We start from the raw sequence: 21,388 nt of genomic DNA, 5'->3' as shown, positions 1-21,388 counted from the left end.
CCATACAGTCTTCCAAAGGGGCTGTACCAGTTTACATTCCCACCAGTGATGTAGCAGAGTTCCTTTTTCTCCACAGCCTCTCCAAAACCTGTTATTTCCTGGTATGTTGATATAAGCCATTCCCTCAGGTGTGAGATGGTATCTCAGTGTAGTTTTAATTTGCATTTCTTTAATGATAGGTGAAATAGAGCATTTCTTCAATTTTCTGTGGGCCATGTGTATCTCCTCTTTAGAAAACTGTCTTTTTTCATTTGGCCCACTTTTTTTTTTTAAGATTGTTTTAAAACCTTATTTACTATATGTATTCATGAGAAATGATAGGAAAGAGAGAAAGAACCAGACATCACTCTGGTACATGTGCTGCCAGGGATTGAACTTAGAGCCTAATGTTTGAGAATCCAATGCCATATCTACTGTTCTACCTCCTGGCCCAGTGGCTTTTTTGTTGGGTTATTTTTACTTCTTTTGTAGGTTTTTACCAATTATGTATAGAGGTTTGATATCAGTCATTTACCTGATGTGTGATGTGCAAATGTCTTCTGCCATTAACTGGGTTTCCTGGTTATTCTTGTGTAGTTGGCTTTTGCTCTGTAGAAGCTTTTTAGTTTCATGTAGTCCCATTTATTTATTCTTATTTTCATTCCCATGCCCGGGGGGGGGGGGGGGGGATGAGTCTCCAAATACATCTTTGATGTGAAGGTCCTACAAAGTTTCACCAATATTTTCTTCTATAAATATTAGAGTTTCTGGTCTAATATCTTTAATCCATTTTCATTTGACCTTGATGTGTGGTGTTAGTTGCTCGTGTATCTTCATTTTCTGCATGTGGCTGTCCAATTTTCTCAACAACCTTCTTTACCTCATTGAATGGTTTTGGTCCCTTTGTCATATACTAGGTGGTTATATGTGTGGGGTCATTTCTGGGCTTTTGATTCTACTCCATTGATCCAAGTGTCCATTTATTATTGTTTTGTCATATAAACTGAAATTGGGGAGCATGATACCTTCATATTTTTCCTTTTTTCTCAAAAGTGCTCTGGCAATTTCTACAAATTTGTGGTTTCACACAAATTTTTGGACAAGTTGTTCAATTTGCTTGAAAATTGCCATTGGGATCTTAATAGGGATTGCATTGAAACTGTTGATTGCTTTTGATAGTAGCCATTTTAATAATGTTTATTCTTTCAATCCAGGAACAAGGAATGTTATTCCAATTCTGTGTGTCCTTCTATAAAGAATAGGTCTATTGCTTTCAATTTCTTATGTATAATTTTAATTAAGAAAAAAAATACCCTAAGACAAGAATTTTGGTTGCAGCAGAAGTACACTTCTTATAGGAAAACCATGCTTCTGATATGAACAATGGATAATAATGTATTGCTCAGTCTATTTTTATTATTTTCAGAATAATTCTTTTTCATAAATGGATGGCTCAGTTAAAGCCAAATAAATCAAATCATGCCCGATCCATCTATATTTAGGCCTTGTCATGGGCAGGTGATTAATGAATATTTTGCATGCTAATGTCTCACAGAACAAAACTGCATCTATAACCACATAATCATCACAGTGGAAATTTCGACTCAGTGTGATGTTTGATAGGAGGAACCTTTGAATCGGGCTGTAGACAATATCGTGCAAAAACTACAGTTGGTGGTGCAACTTTGCAAATCTTTCCAAGAGTCTTTGAGTATGTTGGCATGTCCTTACTTGGCCCTGTCACTTCTGCTTAGTTTTTTTCATAGAGAATACTTGTGATCATGGGGCATTAAGGTGAACTTGAGCTTGGACAGCCTCTCTCTCAGCAGTGAATCAGCATCATGGGATTTCCCTTGGAATCCAGTTTCCTGGTGGGTTATTTTTGCATTTCATTCTAGAGAGGCTCCCTGTCTTCAGGGTAATCCTGAAGAATATCTTTTTGGCTGAAAAGATTTTTCTTATGTTGCTGTTTTGTTTTTCTTCTTCTTCCTTTTTTTTTGTTTTTGTTTTTGAGCCTAACCTCTTGAAACAAATGACTGTGAAGTCTGTCTCTGTGTGCTTTATCCCTTTATGGTTTGGCTTCCTTACTTCACCCCCTAGTCCCTCCTTAGACCTACTTTTGAAATGACAGATGACTTCCATACTGCAAGAATCAGTGGTTATGTCTTTAACCTTGTATCAGTACAGCATAGAGATGACCATTCTTCATATTTGTAAAACTGATTTCCTGTCTGATCACATTAGTCCTGCTTTTCTCCTTTCCAGCTTACTCTTCAGCCTTTGCTGGTCTTCCTATCACTATGTTCAGGTCTCAAGATTTGTGTTCCCACACCTCATCATCTATCTTTGGCTATGCTGTTTACCTAGCAGTTCATCTAGTTCTGGGGACTGGAATACCCTTCTTATACCAACAGTTTTCTGATATGCATTTCTTTCTCAACATGTGGTCTGAACTGCAGATTTTTAAGTTAGAAGATAAGTAATCTAACTGGCATCTCCAGTTTAGGGCCTCCCTGACTTTGGCTAGGTCTCTAATCAAGTATCTCCTCCTCACTGATTTACTGAAAAATAACATGCCTCCTCCTTCTGTGAGACTTTCTCCAAACCAGGTGAATCATGCTGGTCCTGTTGTTATATAGTGTTTCCCACCACTCACTCAATTCCATCTCTGAGGAGACCAGACTCTGATACCACACAGATTCTTTTGAATCAAAATGTAGGTACAGAGCACATACACATTTAGATCTCAGATTTTATGAAATCTGAAAAAAGTGAGAGTCTATGTGCTTAAGATTTACCACCTAACTTATCCAAATGGGCTAATACAGTAAAGTTTTACTTTTACACATGGTATTTCCTGTTCAAGAAACTGCTTCCCTCTTTCTTCACTGTTCTTGACTGACTGGCTGGCTGGCTGGCCAGCTATCTTCCCTTTGATCTTTGAAATTCAACTCAATCCCAATCCACTCAATCCCAATCCCTGTGTCCCATAACACCACACTGTATTATAATTTGTTAATTTCCTTTCCTTTCACTATTACTGGACCTTTGCGAACACTGTATAGGGAAAATGAACAAACAGTCTTATTACATGTTTGTTCCCAACATTTAGTCATTTAGTTCCTTAGCAACTGTTGTGAGGGTTTTAACTGGTAGAATTAATACTACCCTGCAGGCATGGAGGGTCTTGAGGGTATAAAGAAGATAGATCAAAGAAGATAGATCAAAGGAATGGAATGGGTGAGGATCTTTCAGGCAAAACAATGATTATGTAGATAGGCCATAGTATCAGGAATGCAGGGTGCTTTGTGAGGTTCCTCACAATTTCCCAACATCTCCCCCTTTCTTTTTATCTAATGGCCATAGTATCAGGAATGTGGGGTGCTTTGTGAGCCCTGCCGAGCTCAACTACACCCTCACAATTTCCCGACACAGTAAAAAAAAAATCTTGACTATCTGACCACAAGGTGATGGGTCAAAAAATAGATCTTGATGAAGTTACCTTTAAGCTGAGAACAAAGGGGTGACCATGAACTAAACCATAACTACTGTAGGTAGAGTAAAATGTCACTGACAAGTGAACACCCCAGTGATGGAGAGAAACTAAGAGTGGGTTACTGTTACTTGACTACAGTCAAGACTACAGTGACAAGGACAATGAAGTGTGTCTGGAGAGGTAAGAAGAAGTTAGCCCATGAAACGCCAATCTTCAAAAAATGTGGAAGCCATTTTTTTCCCCCTACATTTCAGCAGGGCTTGTCACAATCATATGTGTAATTTATAAAGACCACATTTACTCCAGAGTAGAGAATAAATCAGGAGGCAAGAGTGATTGTGTGAAGAATAGGCAGAATGGTAGTAAGCAGTCCAGTGAGGAGTGATAAATCCCGAGGCTCTTGGAGTTGAAGCCATGAACTTGAGAATACTCTTCCTGCAGATAACTATTAACCATCTTATGTTTACCTGGATGAGATTTTTCTAAAGAGAGAAGAACTAAGATATGTTTAATTTTTTTATCTTTTTTTTTTTTTTTTTTTATGAGAGCACTGCTCAGCTCTGGCTTATGGGGGTGTGGGGGATTGAACCTGGGACTTGAGAGCCTCAGGCATGAAAGTCTCTTTGCATAACCATTATGCTATATCCCCACCCTATGTTTATTTTTTTAAGGACAGTGACAGTAGGTTGGGTTCACTGGTGACTTTGGATTATTTTTCAGTGCCATACTGGCTGCAAAGTAAATGTTAATAGCTCCAGAAGTAAGTGTGAGTGAGAAATAGAAAAAGTGAATATGGAGGCCAGTCAGAGGCACACACATTACACTCACATTACAGTATGAAAGGACCCAGGTTCGAGCTCCTGTTCTGCAGGTGTTTCTTTGTCTCTCTCCCTTTCTATCTCCTGCTCCCCTCTCAGTATCTCTGTGTCTATCCAATAATAATAAGTAAATAAAATAAATTTTAAAAAAGAAAAAGTGAGTATGGATAACTTTTTAAGGATGGTTTAACAGTGAAGGGCTTAGTCTATTTATAACAGTGATTTGTGGTTTGCTAAACATATAAATTCTAGGAATTTCAACATTTCCAAAGATCTTGTGGGTGTTGTTATTGTTTCATGGTCCTTAGGAGTGAAAAGAATAAGCCCATGAATGACATGTTATCTACCTATGGTTAGCACTTTGATATTATCAATAATCTAAGCAGTACTTTGGTTAGCATATTACATTCTATAATCTAAAGTGCTTTTCATGTATATTTCATTTGGTCTTTATGAGATTTTATGATCCTGGCAATTGAGTTGTCAGGAAAGTCATGATACAATTTTGCTCAGAAAAAAAATATGATTTTTCTAACAACCCAATAGATAATTTCCCCGGTCAAAAAAGAAATAGAAAATAAAACACACACACATATTAGGCATTCAAATAAAAATATATAAGATGTTTATACAATATGTATTGAAACCATATGTAGTACACAGTGTGTTCTATAAGAGTATACAAACGTGCTTTAATTTTTCTACATTATCAAGACCTTTATCTTGCTTGCATTTCTTCTGTTAAATCCTGTTGTTTAATGGAGCTTTGATTTTGATAACACTTACTACTTCCTTATGAAAACCATGCTATTTACATGTCCATTTGTATTTTGAACTCATTTTCTACTTTAGATTCATAGTTAATGATAGGACTATAGTAATGAAGTCATGCTTATGGCTAAGACTTAAAAAAATCTATCTACCTTATAAAAGAAGCATAAACAGGGTAGTTTTTTATATTTATTTATTTATTCCCTTTAGTTGCCCTTGTTGTTTTATTGTTGTTGTTGTTATTGATGTCATCATTGTTAGATAGGACAGAGAGAAACGGAGAGAGGGGGGAAGATGGGGGAGAGAAAGATAGACACCTGCAGACCTGCTTCACCACTTGTGAAGCAACTCCCCTGCAGCTGGGGAGCCAGGGGCTCCAACTGGAATCCTTATGTCAGTCCTTGCGCTTTGTGCCACATGCTCTTAACCTGCTGTGCTATCGCCTGACTCCCCAAACAGGGTAGTTTCTGTGGTAATTCCAGATCCAGGCTTTGAGTTTCCAGTTAGCATTGTTCTAAGTAGCTTTATTGAGAGAAAAATCATAGTGTATATAAGTTACCCATTTAAAATATACAATTTGATGGCTTCTGGTATATTCACAGAGCCATGCATAACCTCACCCCCCCCCCCCCCCCAGTCATCATCCCCTCAAATTCTCCATTTCTCCACCTGCCAACTAGAGGCATATATCTCTGTAGGTTTGCCTACTCTGGGAGTTTCCTATGAATGGAATCATATAATATACTGTCTTTTGTGACTGGATTTTTTTTACTTTGCTAATGTAATTAATGTTTTATTTTATTTATTTATTTATTTAATGGAAATGCTGGCAAGACCATAGGAAAAGAGGCGTACAATTCTCACCACCAGAACTCCATATCCCATCCCCTCCCCTGATAGCTTTCCTATTCTTTAACCCTCTGGGAGTATGGACCCAGGTAATTAATGTTCTAATTGGTTTTGGTGGTGTAAGGAGTGTGTATGAACATACCAAATGGCTCTGGTGTATGTGAGTCTAACGGTGCAGCTGCATTTTCTGAAGTGACTTTCAGGATCCAGGTACCATGAATATAAGATATGCATTATTACTCCAACTCCTAAGCTAATCATTTGGGAGATTTTTGCCCACTTTAGAGACAAGTATTTGCAGATAAGCAGAGTCATAGGGAGTAATAATTTTCGCATGTGGTAATTTTTATCAACTGAATTCCCCAAACCAAGGATAAACAAAGACTAGCCCTCTGACTGCATGTAGGGTCTCCATAAAAGGGTCACTAGTGCATTGTTGTCTGATTTGAGCCAGAAATGTGGGTTTGGGAACAGGGAGCATTTAGTAGAAAATGAGCCTAACAGTCCCCTTCAAGAGCTGATCTATATGGCTCTTGTCTAGAATACATGTTGTGTTTGCCTTTCTTCACTTTGCCTCAGCCCCAGGATTTTCTCTGACACCACTCACCACTCTCACCATGCTCAGCCTTCAAATGTGTCCCTGTTTTTGGCATGTATTTAGTTTGAGTCCAAGAACATGAACAGGCCGTCTTTGTTTTAGGATTTTGCCATTTGGTTTTCACTCCAATCAACTTGAAATCATCTTCTGTGCAGTCTTTTTATTTTCGTAAAAAAGGTATGACAGAAAACAACCACAGAAGAGTGAATTCTCCTTTGTACCAGTTTTTACTAAGCAACTGAATTTTTTCTAATGTTTCAAGTTTGATATATGATTTTCCCATACCAAAGAAATCTCTGAATTGCAAGTAGCCCAAAGCTTTTTTTTCTTTATTTTTAAATTTTTTAAAAATATCTTTATTTATTTATTGGATAGAGACAGCCAGAAAATGAGAGGGAAGGGGGTGGTAGATATGGGAGAGAGACAGAGAGAGACCTGCAGCACTGTTTCACCACTTGCAAAGCTTTCCCCCTACAGGTGGGGACTGGGAGCTTGAACCTGGGTCCTTGCACATTGCTACATGTGTGCTCAACTAGGTGTGCCACCACCCAGGCCCCCAAAGCTTTTTTTTTGTCTTAACTATTTTAATACAGTTAATTGAATGTAATTTCTTAGTCATTCAGTTCAGTACCAATAAAATCCTATGAAAAAAAAATACTGTGTAGGCCAGTTTGCATATTTTGATTTTTACTTTTTAAAATATATCTTAATGAAATTAATTGTTTCATTATGTATTGCTTTTTACATTGATTTTTTTTTTCTTCTGTCTCATAGTGATCACTCATTAGTAGCTTCAGGAATCAGTATATTTTTAGTTCTGACAACAACAACAAAAAGAACCATTAACAGCAAAAGGGAGGAAGAAAATCTGGGAGTGACATTGCCTTTTATTATTGGAACTTGACCCACCCTGAGCCTGAGCTACTTTGGTGGTCTAGCTCTGTTGTGTAGTTATCTTCTGGTCAGACAATAAATGGCATGTGAAGATCTGTCAGTGACCTCTCTCCTTTAGGCACAGCCTGTCTCCCGTGTCATCATCAATTAGTCTTCAGGTCTCCCATTTGTCTCGAAGAAACTATGTTAGCAGGTTGGAATAGGCAAACTCTGTTCACTGCAACTCATTGAGCCAGTCTGATCATTTGGAAAGGAGAAGTCCAGTTCTATCAGGCCATAGGGTAGGTTGGGCCCGTTGAGTTGCAGAGATGGTCTTCAACACACCCAGGAAGCTGAGCTTGTTTGCACTGGCTTCTGTTCCTAATTCCAAACTGTGAATTTTCAACTCTTGGACACTTATTTTACATTCTCCATCTTTGTCTTGGAGTTTCTCCCAAGCGTTCTCACAGTGGGCGGTGGAACCTGACTGAAGACTCAGCAGTCATTTTCCCTTTGTTTTAAACATCATATTTTCACTGGGGCATACTTTCTTCAATACAGTACACCAACTTTGTCGCCTCGACATGCTTTTCTGGCTGCTCTGGCCTTGTCATGTTTCTTGACCAGTTTTACCAGATCATAAAAAAGCATCATATTTGTGAAGCAATCTGTTGGTGTGGGGTGTTCTACAGACTGCTTGCAGACCTTAACTCATATAATTTACTTTCTTTTTTTTTAAGCTGGGACCTTAGAGCCTGAGGCATTAGTCTTTTTGCATAACCATTATGCTATCTCTTCCACCTTTCATTTATATAATTCAATACAGTGCTTTTGAGAGTGATTTCCATTTTGTAGGTGAGGAAAACAGTTCACAGCCCACCTGAGCCCTGTGGGTCTTGAGCCAAGAGTGCCCCTTTCCACCCAACTTTCTGACCTCAAGAAGTCTGAGCAGTTGGTTGGCCACCACACAGGCTCTGCCACCACATCCAGGAGAGAGAGAAAGCCACAGGGGTCAATCCTTGCAGTTGGGGCAGAAATGCAAGTTGTGCTTTTGTCCTTGGGAAGACAAGCACTGCTTTCAGCTTTACTTTGGCTAGGGCGAAGTAACCTTAAGGAAATCATTGCCTTTTGGTCAGTGAGGCAGCTCATTTGGATAGTGCACTGCTTTGCCATCCCATGTGTGCAACTCTGGTTTGAGCCCACCCTCGACCACATTGGTAGAAGCTTTGATGCTGTAATCTCTTTCACTTTCTCTCTCTCTCTCTCTTTCTCTCTCTCCCCCCTCCCCTCCCCCTCCCCCTCTCCCTCTCCTCCCTCTCCCTCTCCTTCTCCCTCTGCCTTACCCCCCATCTCTATATTTAAAAAAGAAAAGAAAAAAGAAATCATTGCCTTCTAGTCTATTATTTCCTACTACCAAAGCACAGGTATACCTTACTTTACCTTTTTTTTTTTTTATCATTTCTCTGGGTGGACTTTTTTTTCTGAGGGTGGTGGTGGTAATTTTCTTTATTTACTGGATAGAGACAGCCAAAAATTGAGAGAGAAAAAGACAGAGCTTTGCAGTGCTGCTTCACCACTTGCAAAGCTTCCCCCTGCAGGTGGGGACCAGGGGCTCAAACCTAGCTCCTTGCACATTGTAATATGTGTCCTCAACTGAGTGCACCACCATCTAGCCTCACCATATATTACTTGTGTGCATGAGAAATACTTCTCTAGGAGCATAACTGTTAGAATGTGAATGTAGTCAAGAGCTTGCTAAAGAGCTTAAATAACTTGGATCAAAGAGGTAGCTCCCCAAGTAGGGTATGTGCCTTGCTATCTACAGGACCCAGGTTTAAGTTCTTGTACCACATAGGTGATGCTATGGCTATGGAGGAAACTCAGATGCTGTGATATATAATTGAAAAAAAGTGTTTAAAGGACTTCTCAACTTATACTTTAAAATATTATGCTATTCTTTAACAATTATTACTGTTCTCAGAATCACAACTGGATATCATCTGAAGCATCTCTGTGATCATGGGAGTTCATTAAAAGCAGCTAGTTTCTCAAAGCAAACATTTTAAAAAGTATTTCTGACCAATCTCCTGCTTCTAGGCTTTCCCTTAGAACTCGGTTAGCAGGCTGATCTTTGCTTCTTTGCATGTGTCTTATGGTTTGCAATGTAGAGTTGTTGCTTATTTGTTTGGTGTGTGTATATGTGTGTGTGTGTGTGTGTGTGTGTGTGTGTGTGTTTAGGGGGAGATGCTTTAATATATGCCAAGTCCTTTCATATCAGGTGGGAACAATCACTATTTTCAGAGTGAATAAACTGGACCTTGGTGTTTCTCTCCTGGAAAGGGACAAAAGGGGAATGAAGCAGGCGGCCACACTAAGCCTGGGTAAACATTGAGAATGTTTTTCAGCCCTTATCCACATAAACATCTAGTTAAAGTGTGGAAATATGATGCTGTGGCTAGAGCCCAAAGCTCTTTGTATAAATTTGGGGATAAGAGAAATGTACATTTTTACAGAGATTTTTCTAATTGTATAGGTAAATATCATTTTTAAAAGGTTAGACAAACCACTGTATAGAAGGAATTAGAGGTGTCTGAAGAATACAAAAACTTTGGATTAGAGTAGACTTTCTGGAATCAGGAAAAATAGCTCAATGAGTAGAGCATGATTTGCATGTCTGAGGCTCCTGGTTCCATCCCCAAGATTTCATATACCAGAGTGATACTTTGGCTTCACTGTCACTCATTCTCAGTAAATTCATGTTTCAGAGAAAAGCTAACCTCAAACTTGTCTCCACAGCAAGTGAGAAACAGATGAGAGTGGTGTGCAAGGAGTCACCAAAGGAATACCTCCAGCCTTTCAAAGACAAACTAGAAGAGTTCTTTCAAAAAGGTAAGAAGTTGCGTCGGCTACACATGAACAAGACTTGAAAGCATTCTTCTTTCCTCAGAGCATTCTTTGTGCCCTAGTGTCCCTTGCAGCCCCATCTGGCCACCAGGAGCTCCAAAGAATCCATTCATCTATCTTCCCAGGGTTGCATGTGCGATGCAGATGGAGCTTATACTGTAGTTTATATTACCTTCCAAATTCATTTAAATATTTTTTATGCGGTGTCCAGGGATCAAACCTAAGGTTTCTTGATTATGTTCTACCAGTGAGCCATCCCAGCCCAAATTTTCTATTATCTATTTCTATGAGAGACAAGGAGGGGTAGAAGGGAGGGGGAGCCACCAAACCATTACTGCCCATGGTGCCAGGGATCAAATGTAGTGCCAAGGATCAAACCTATGGATGGCATATAACTCCTACTGCTGAGCCAAATCTTCTTGGTCCCATTTCAATATTGTAAGTTATACAACATGGCTTCTATTTTGTAAGTTTGTTGAACTTTTATTTGTCTCCTCCTAAGCCCATGAGGACCCTTGGTAAATTGTGCATTTACTTGGTTTTTTTTAATATTTATTTTATTTATTCCCTTTTGTTGCTATTGTAGTTATTACTGTTGTCGTTGTTGTAGAATAGGACAGAGAGAAATGAAGAGAGGAGGGGGAAGACAAGAGAGGGGGAAAGAAAGATAGACACCTACAGACCTGCTTCACCACTTGTGAAGCGACTCCCCTACAGAAGGGGAGCCAGGGCTCGAACCAGTGTCCTTACGCCAGTCCTTGTGCTTTGTGCCACCTGCGCTTAACCCGCTGCGCTACAGCCCGACTCCCACTTTTCTTTTTTTTTTAATACTTATTTAATTGTGCATTTATTTGACAGAATTTCAGTTAGTGGCCCAGAAGGTGGTATAGTGAGTAGAGAACTGAAAAATTGTAAGCATGAGGTCCAGAATTCAAAACCTGGCATCCTGTGTGTCAGAGTAATGCTCTAGTTCACTGTCTCTTTTTCTCACTAGAAGTGCATCTTTTTAAAAAAAAGAATTGTGATTAGCCTGGATAGATATATGATGATCCCCTTCATTATTTTGTGAGTGTCACAACTGAGAAAATTATGAAAATTATTTTTACCTTTAGAAAGGACCCATGTGAGCATCACATATCTAATGACTTGACCCTTAGGTGTTAGTAGCTGAAAATGTGCTATGCATGAGACCCTGTGTTGTTTAAAAATCTCACCAAGTTGTGTTCCTGACTTCATGATTTTGACAGGAGTGAGGGGTTTTTGTTAATTACTGTTAGTAAATTTGGAAGCCTAAAATCCTTCAATTTTTCCTTGTCTGCTTTTTCATATTAAGTGTAGGATGTGAATAAAAAATAATTGACATATAAACTTCCAGTTTTAAATTAACTAAGCCTGATAGGGGGTGGGGTGGGGACTGTGGTGCACCTGGTAGAACATGCATGTTACTATGTGTAAGGACCTGGGTTCAAGCCCCCAATCCCTATCTGGGGGTGAAGGGGGGATGTTAGGGGATCTAGAAAGTGGTGAAGCAGTGTGACAAATGTCTGTGTCTATCTCTTCCTTTCCTCTCAATTTCTCTGTCTTTGTATAAATAATTAAATAATGTAACTTCCAGGGGTGGTAGTGGATTCATCATGTAGACACTGAGCTCCAGTGATAATCCTGGTGGCTATTAAGAAACATAATTTAGGGAGTTGGCTAGTAACACAGAGGGTTAAGCGCCCATGGCACAAAGCGCAAGGACCAGAGTAAAGATCCCAGTTCAAGCCCCCGGCTCCCCACCTGCAGGGGGGGGTCGCTTCACAGGCGGTGAAGCAGGTCTGTAGGTGTCTATCTTTCTCTCCCCCTCTCTGTATTCCCCTCCTCTCTCCATTTCTCTCTGTCCTATCCAACAACAATGACATCAATAACAACAACAATGATAACTACAGCAATAAAACAGCAAGGGCAACAAAAGGGAAAATAAATAAATAAAAATTATTAAAAAAAGAAAAAAAATTAATTAAATAAGTGCATCATAGAGATGTGATGTTCAACATGTGGAATTATAGTTATAATGCCTTGTGCTTTTGAGTTGCTGAGTACGTAAATCTTAAAATTTATCATAGCAAGGAACAAAAAAAAATTAAAACACCTACAATCATGTATGCTGATGAATATTAACCAGACCTACCATAGTGATCATTTTTCAGTATATGCTTGTATTGAATCATTGTATTGTACATGGGAAGCTCATATAATGTTTTATGTCATACATTTCAGTAAAGAAAAAATGTAAGTGTAGACAATAGAAGGAGCTATTGTAAGAAAGTCAGAGAAAATGCATGTAGGAACTTTTGGGGGTATATTAACATGCTATTTCTATTTACTAATGAGGCCACATGCCACCACACCGTCACAGATGACCACTAAGCAGGATGAATCCATACAAGTCTGACTGATCCACTTTGGGAACTGGCAGGAAAATTCTTAGTCCATGAATCAGAGAAACCCCCTTCCAGCTGGTCCCTCTGCTAAGCTTGTGGTTCCAGCCTCCTTAGTGAGGGTTTATGCTGAAGCAGCAATCAGAATTCTCTCTTAGCTGTCCCTGAACCTCACCTATAATAGAAGTCATTTCAAGAGCTAATGGTGATATCAAAACATCAGTGTTATGTGACTAAAATTAGCTGGGCTTTACATGTGACTTACCAAAGCCGGTGCCTCATATGAGCATGTTTTGTGAATGCAACCTAAGTGGCCTGGGGATAACTATTAAATATTTCTCTTTATTGAACCCAATTAATCATTTCAACTCTGGGCACATTGAGAGGGAAGGAGGAGAGAAAGAGGAAGAGAGACACCTGCAGCACTGTGTCATTGCTCATGAAGCCCAGCCCCCGGTGCAGGGCCTTGAACCTGGGTCCTTGTGCATAGTTATGTGTACATTCAACTGGGTATGCCACCACCCACATCCCCTATTTTTATTTTTATTTATTTTTTGCCTCCAAAGTTAATCACTGGGGTTCAATGCCTGCACTTGAATTCACTGCTCCTGGAGGCCATTTTTTCCTTTTTTTTTTTTTTACCCTGTTTGTCATTGTTATTGTTATTGCTGTCGTTGTTGTAGGTAGGACAGAGAAAAACTGAGAGAGGACAGAGATGTGGAGAGAAAGATACCTGCTGACCTGCTTCACTGCTTGTGAAGCCAACCCCCTGCATGTAGGGAGCTGGGGGCTCCAACCGGGATCCTTACGCCAGTCCTTGTGCTTCATGCCATGTACGCTTGACCCACTGTGCTTGACCCCCTCCCCATTTTTATTTTTAATTGCTACTATAATGTATATGAACAATGCTGCAGTATGTCTATCTGGGTATTATCTTCCTTTATGATGTAGTGAGAGTCTCATATGACCTTTTCACCCTTTCTATTTTAATGAACTGGCTTCTTAAAATGCAGATTTGGGGGAAACTTTATTGTTGAAGAAAGTGAAGTATAACTAGACCTTGAGAAGCTTTGGTACCCTGGCAAAGGTATTTGCTTGCACCAGCTTGGGGTTACGTGTTCGCTCCCTCTCTGCAAGATCTCTCAAAGGACTGGCCTGAGAGAGAATTGAGTTGAATCAAACTGAATCCTGTGCCAAAGAAACAAGGGTGTGTCCACAATAAGCTGTTCTAAGAAAGCTCGAGAGCTGTGGCTCTCTGCCCTGGCTGCATACTAGAGTTAGCTTAGGGAAACTTCAGTCCACACTCCACGCCTGCCACCCCATCTCTGAGGTGGTCCCAGGCATCTTTGTTTTTAATTCTTAGGTGGTTCCAGGGTGCAGCCAGGTTGAAAACTACTCTTGTCTAGATGAGTTCACTTTGGACTGTCTATTCAAATATATTTATTCAGTGCCTGCTATATATTAGATATGGTCATGGCTGCTAGGACTACTAAGATGAATTATATATTCTCATTGTCCCTCTCCCAAAAGCTGTATTGTTGAAGAAAGATCTATCATTGAATTGTCCACCTCTCTTTAACCAACAGTGATGGTAAAGACAGTTAGAATAACCCCAAAGGAGGACTAATGCAAATCCAAACTGAAACATAAGAACTTGAAGGAAAAAATTGAAAATGAATTTTAAAAAAGTAAAAATAATTCTCAGGTCCAGGGAGACAGCTCAGTTGGTGTACGTAACTGAATCTTGGGACCTAACAGTTCTCAGTGATTTGTGAAGGGTAGTCTCACAGAGCAAAGCAGTCTATCTATAGTATGAAGGGAAAGTTCCTGAAGCCTAAGAGTATCTGAGCTCGAGGTGTGCTATCATACCCATGATGGAGAAAAGATATTTGCACATTGATATAATATTGGAGTATATGACAAGAAAGCCAGTTTTCTTTTTTTAGGGTCTTATCACTCAAAGTCTTAATCAATTATGCTCCTTATGCCTGAGAAGTCACATGCATTGTGACTCAGTTGACTGATGGTTAGGCTTGATTTTTTCATCAGCCATAATGCAGTTCATCCAACACTCATGATGACCAAATTTTTCTTTTGTAAATCATATCCTGTTGCCACACTAAAAGTGGAGCTATTTTTGTCTTTTTAAAAAAATTTTTTTTGTCATCCTTCCCTTCTCAGAATGTCCTTTACTGTGTTACTTGAACAAACAGTGGTGCCTGTTATTAACTAATTTCATTTCCTGTGCAGAATCGAAAGTAATTTTAATGGCATAGCTTTTCAGAGGTGCAGTTGCTGCAATAGCTAGGCCTTTTGCTTGACATGGTTCCTCTGTTGCTTAGTAGGCTCTCATTGATTCCAATTTACAGCTCAGTTCAGAGTAACTTGAGCAGGCATTATTTGAGCTCATGTTTTCCCACCCTCAGATCAAACATAGTCATAATGATAGGGCCCTCAAAACTATGCTGTTCACATTAAAAGTCTCCATAAACATGGCAGGGATCCTGTAATTGAAAGAAGGTGCAGAGCAACTGATTAGATCCCAGGTAGGGATCTTGTAGGTGGTCTTTTGCATGCTGTTAAATTGGTCATTTGTATTTATAGCTTTGGCAGGGAGAGCTGGAACCTATACTGGTGCTCTCTCTCCCACACTCACCTTATCTCATTTTCCATTAATTCCACCTGGCATTCGTGAGTGAAACCAAATCAGAATGAATCTGCATGAGCTAAGTTATCCCTAGTTCATCAAACTATTGTCTAAAACTCCATTGTCAGCTGAGATCAGAGATATTCAGAGTTCAGATTCCAAGAAGAAATCATTATGATTATGATTATGATTATTTTACCTCAAAGGTTATCACTGAGGCTTGATGCCTGCACTATGAACCCACTGCTCCCTGAGACCATTTTTTTCCATTTTTGTTGTTCTTGTTGTTGTTACTATTGTTATTGTTGTTATTGCTGTTGGATAGGACAGAGAGAGAGGAGGGGAAGACAGAGGGGGAGAGAAAGACACCTGTATGCCTACTTCTCTGCTTGTGAAGCGACCCCCCTGTAGGTGGGGAGCCAGGGGCTCTAGCCCAGATTCTTTTTTTTAATTATTTATTTATAAGAAAGAAACACTGACAAAACCATAGGATAAGAGGAGTACAACTCCACACAATTCCCACCACCAGAACTCTGTATCCCATCCCCTCCCTTGATAGCTTTCCTATTCTTTAACCCTCTGGGAGTATGGACCCAAGGGCATTGTGGGATGCAGAAGGTGGAAGGTCTGGCTTTTTCTGTAATTGCTTCCCCGCTGAACATAGGTGTTGGCAGGTCGATTCATACTCCCAGCCTGCCTCTCTCTTTCCCTAGTGGGGAGGGGCTCTGGGGAATCGGAGCTCCAGGACACATTGGTGCTAACCCGGATTCTTATGCTGGTCTGGTCCATGCACTTCATGCTATGTGCACTTAGACCACTGCACTACCACCTGCAGAAGAAATTATCTTTACTGTGTCCTTTGAGACTAAATGGATGAGTCATTGTGATTATGACTAGTGAAGTAAGGAAGGAAGTGAAGGACAGCTATGGGATGATTTCATTCAAGTGAAATATAGAGAATTGAAATGCATGACCTTAAAATTAATATAGCCAACCCATAAAAAAAGAAAAATGTATTTATAAATCTGGAAACAGCCAGAAGAACTCTACTTTCCCACAGTGATTGTGAAAAATATTATATAGGTAGCTGAATTTATTATGGCACTTGAGACTCTATCTCCAGGACCTATTCTTGTCCCAATGTAATATAGATTTAGTCAGTAAGTGTATGTTAAGTTAGTGAACAACCAACCTGAATTTTATGAATGAACCAGAGGTATTTCCCCCCATTTTGTTAGGGGGGTGAGAGGGTGGGGTGGATCAGGAGTTGATTTGTTTTCTAGGGGTCTCCTGTTAAATCACTTGGGAATGTGGGAATCTTGCTGGGATCTGGTGAGATACATTTTTGGTTTCTAATGCATGTGTGTAGTCATCAAAATGTCTCAGTTACTGAAACATCTTTCTGTGTGTAGTTATGCATGTAATCAGTTCTTAGTGTTTATCATTTTGCTCAGATTATCAAAAATTATGACTAAAACTCAGAACATGCCATTTGTAATAAAATAATAATCATAAAAAAATAAGAACATGCCATTAGGTCATTTATTCTCTTCAACCCCTCGAATGTAGAAAGAAACCCACCAAATCCCCATGTTCAAGCATTAACTTTACAGAGATCAGGAAGTGTCATTGACCCAGTCAGCATGACCTGTGATAGGAAGTAATTCCATGTTGATTATGATGGTGATTTTTCTGCCAGGGCTATTGCTGGGGCACCCAGTGGTCTTTCTTTTCTCTTTTTTTTTTTTAACTGGTTATAAAATAGAGGGTGAGCAACAGGGAGAGGGATGTGGAGAAATACCACAGTACCACTCCACATTCATGAAGAAGCTTCCCCTTTGCAGGGTGGCCCCATGTGATAGGTGATGGCTTGAGCCTGATTCCTCACTCATAGTAGTATATGCTCTCTCAGGTGCTTCCACCCCCTGGCCCCAATCCTTAAATTCCTTGCAGAGTTTGTGGAAATAAAAACTATGGGGACTGGGTGGTGGCCCACCTGGTTAAGTGCTCATGTTACAGTGTTTAAGGTCCTGGGTTCAAGCCCCCAGTCTCCACCTGCATAGAGAAAACTTCATGAGTTTCAGGGCTTGCAGGTGTCTCTCTATCTCTCTCTCTCAATCTCCCCATTACTCTCAATTTCTTGCTGTGTCTATCCAATAAAAATAAAGATAATAAAAAGATTTTTTAAATATATGGCTGAAAGGAAGGCATATTCTGAATGGGCCAAAATGGGTTCTCATATGCCTCATATGCTACTACTCTAAAAAGTACCAACCTGGTCAACCCTAGTAGATCCTGGAATGTGATGGCAGAGGAGGACCTAGTGGGGGTTGAACTGTTCTGTGAAAAACTGGGAAATATTATGCATGTACAAACTATTGTACTTTACTGTCAACTGTAAACCATTAATTCCCCAATAAAGTAATTAATAAAAATTAAAAGTACCAGCAGTAAAACTTCCTAATAATATCAAATAGCCATGAATTAAGATAAGATGTTGTGATTTATGGGTCACAAAATTTCCATAAAAAATATTTTGAAGGTAGAGAAAAATTATCAGGTCAGATTTAAGTAAACTCTTATCTAAAAGAGTTCATTTGAATTTTTCTAGAGATTTCTTCAAAGAAACATACACTACACCCTAATTAGTTTCTCTCTCTCTCTCTTTCTCTCTCCTTACTTCTCTCTGATTTATTTATTTTCCCCCCACCCACTCGCCCTTCTCCTTGTATCATATTCCATTTTTCTTTTTGGACAAGCATCCAGTAACTCTAATATTCTTTTCATTTCTCTCTAATAAAAAAATGTTACAAAATGAAGAAAAATGCTTGTGTGTAGAATACTGATATAAATACCCCAGAAGTTGTAACCACTACCAATAAACTATAGGCCAGTTTCATATTTTAAAAATCTAAATTAAAACAGTGTGTTTCAAGCTTAAACTTACTTATTCCCAGAATATAAAGGTGATATATTAAGACATCTGTTCTTCTTCTTCTAGCGTTTGCCCTTCTTCCGTAGCCAGTCAAGACATCTGTTAATATAGTGCATCATAACTATATGCTCCAATAAGAAAACTCACATGATTATCTTTTAGATTGTCAACATCCATTCTTCATTTAAGGACTGAATAAAGCATTAAGTAGCATATACTTCCTTAATATGATTGAAATGAATACATCATAGCTCTTGACATCACAGTTGAAAGATCAGTCTACCTTAAAATATGTACAAAATAGAAATATGTGTTCCTTTGCATATTTAATCACTGATGTCACAGCTCAAGTATCATTGTACTTGTCAATCCTTTCCCATTGTCAGAGTGGGTTACATTTTTCTGAGTATTTTTTTTTTCCTTCAGGGTTATTGCTGGGCTCGGTGCCTGCACAATGAATCCACCGCTCCTGGAGGCCATTTCCACCCCCCCCTTTTTTTGTTGCCCTTGTTGTTGTAGCCTCGTTGTAGTTATTACAATTGCCATTGTTGATGTTGTTCGTTGTTGGATAAGACAGAGAGAAATGGAGAGAGGAGGGGAAGACAGAGAGGGGGAGAGAAAGATAGACACCTGCAGACCTGCTTCACCTCCCGTGAAGCGACTCCCCTGCAGGTGGGGAGCCGGGGGCTCGAACCAGGATCCTTACGCCAGTCCCTGCGCTTTGCGCCACACATGCGCTTAACCCACTGCACCACCACCAGACCCCCTTTTCTCTGTATTTTTGCAATACTTGGTTTATTACTCAACAGGTGTGTCTTCCCACTAAATTTAGAACTTCCTAAGAATATACTATATATATATATATATATATATATATATATATATATATCATCTCTGTGTTGATACATACACTAATTGTTGATAAATACACTAATGTAATAATTGGATATGAGATACAATACATATATCACTACTTTTATATATGTATAACCTTACTGTAGTAAATAGAAAACAAGCTTAAAAAATATGTGTTCCTAGACATTAAGAAAAAGGAGTATCTAACAGAAAGATAAATACTGTGTGAAATGACAGAGAGTGCTCTTTTAGCTTATCTAAAAATGCCACTCTTGTAATCAAGATAAAAAATAAACCATCTTAGGGCCAGGTGGTGCCGCATCTGGTTGAGCACATATATTACAAGCACAAGGTCCCAGCTTCAAGCCCCTTGCCCCTACCTGCAGGGGAAAGCTTCATGAGTGGTGAAGTAGGGCTGCAGGTATCTCTCTGTCTCTCTCTCCCTCTCTGTCTCCCCCTTCCCTTTCAATTTATGGCTGTCAATCCACTAAATAAATAAAGATAATAAAAAATGTATTAAAAGTTTTTTTAAATAAACCATCTTAATGTTCCCTTTTCCATGGATAACACTGGTAGAATTACAGAAGTTTGATAACAAACAATGTCAGCAATACTATGTAGCCTATGTAGGAGAAACTATAGGCAGTGCTATAGTTTGCTGATGCTTGATCATTCCATATTTCTTGTAAAAATGCAAATTGTTACAATCTTATAGAAGTCAATGTAGAAATCTGTTAAAATTTCAAATGCTGAGGGACTTCTGAAGTGTGGCTATGGAGTAGAAGCTGTTTCAGATTGAGCTCCTAATAAACTAGAAAAAAATTACCTGAAAACTCAACAAAATACAAGAGGACTTCTCCAGAACATCACTAAGCCATGGCCACTAAGTTGCAAATACTACTATGATTTTATCCTAAACTCCCTGGGCAGATGTCCCAGAACCTCACCTCTCCAGCTCCCTATCTACTAGAAAAAGCTAGAAACAAGCTGTGTGTATGGATCAATCTGCCAACCTCTATGACCAGCAGAGAAGCAATTATGGAAGCCAGACCTTCTACCTTCTGCTCCCCATAAAGAATATTGGTCCATACTCCCAGAGGGGAAAATGTTAGGGGAAGATAACCAGAGTGCTCTGAACTCCATTTCCATCAGGACCCAAGGGGTGGTGGGGGGAGAGGAACAAACACCAAAAATAGTAGGTGTGACTTAGAAAGGAAGAGAAGCCAGGACCATAGGAAAAAAATGAGCAAACATATATAAATATAGATAGATAGTTATCGAAGTGATAGTCGGCCCTTATCTGTGATCTTGGGAGAATTATCTCGGTTTCCAGTGGAGGGAGTGAGGACAGAGAATTCTGGTGGTGATGGGAAGATGTGGAACTATATCCCTGTTATCTTACAATGTTGTAAATCAATATTAAATTGCTAACAAAACTTTTTTAAGTAAAAAAATACTGCCTTTTGAGTTGACATCTCTACTTTTGAGATACATCGCTTTACTTATGCTTGCATATGGAATGCATTTTTTTTCTTCCATTGTGGCCTACAGTAATGAAATTCTTAAATTATCTTAAGTCTGAGGAAAGTCTTTGTGTGTTGAAACCTGAAAGCTAGCTTTTAAGTGGAAAATTCAGGGTCAGATGAGTAGGCACATTATATTACTATTTAGGGGGAAAAAAAGAAGTGAGCAAATGCAGACTACCTGCTGAAAATCTCTGAGGAGAAGTGAATGTAAAGTTGATGAGTATCTATCTGTACCTTACCATAACAGCCACGCAGATTGTCTCTTCAATTTAGCTGGTAAATTTCCCAGGTTGGTAATATATGGGAAATTACCCCTGAAAATACATAACCATGTTCATTGTTATAATAGCTAGAAAGTGGAAAGTGGATGGATGGATGGATGGATGGATGGATGGATGGATGGATGGATGGGGTTCAGAAGGGTGTGAAGACAATTACACATAAACACATATATTTTTATAGCATTTTAACTAATATGTATTCTTCCCATAAAAATATTAAACAGTTTAAGTATTTTTCACTTGAGTCTTTTTTTTAGTATTTATTTATTCCCTTGTTACCCTTGTTTTATTATTATAGTTATTATTGTTGTTGTTATTTATGTCATTGTTGGATAGGACAGAGAGAAATGCAGAGTGGAGGGGAAGACAGAGAAGGGGAGAGAAAGATAGACACCTGCAGACCTGCTTCACAGCCTGTGAAGCAACTCCCCTG

At 39.1% G+C, this 21,388-nt stretch overlaps 1 protein-coding gene across 5 annotated transcripts in view; it reads left to right on the top strand.

The window, feature by feature from the left end:
• The window catches only part of FMN1 (formin 1), a 446,009-nt gene that overhangs the window by 321,597 nt on the left and 103,024 nt on the right, over positions 1–21,388 (top strand). For all 5 annotated transcript variants that reach the window (XM_007521682.3, XM_060175174.1, XM_060175177.1 and 2 more), the window contains one exon: positions 10,181–10,273. In XM_007521682.3, coding sequence (XP_007521744.2) covers positions 10,181–10,273 — 93 coding nt within the window. The remainder of the gene's footprint in view (positions 1–10,180; positions 10,274–21,388) is intronic.

This window comes from Erinaceus europaeus, chromosome 16 (assembly GCF_950295315.1).
Source record: "Erinaceus europaeus chromosome 16, mEriEur2.1, whole genome shotgun sequence".
Lineage (NCBI taxonomy): Eukaryota > Metazoa > Chordata > Mammalia > Eulipotyphla > Erinaceidae > Erinaceus > Erinaceus europaeus.
This window is presented reverse-complemented; position numbering and strand designations above follow the sequence as displayed.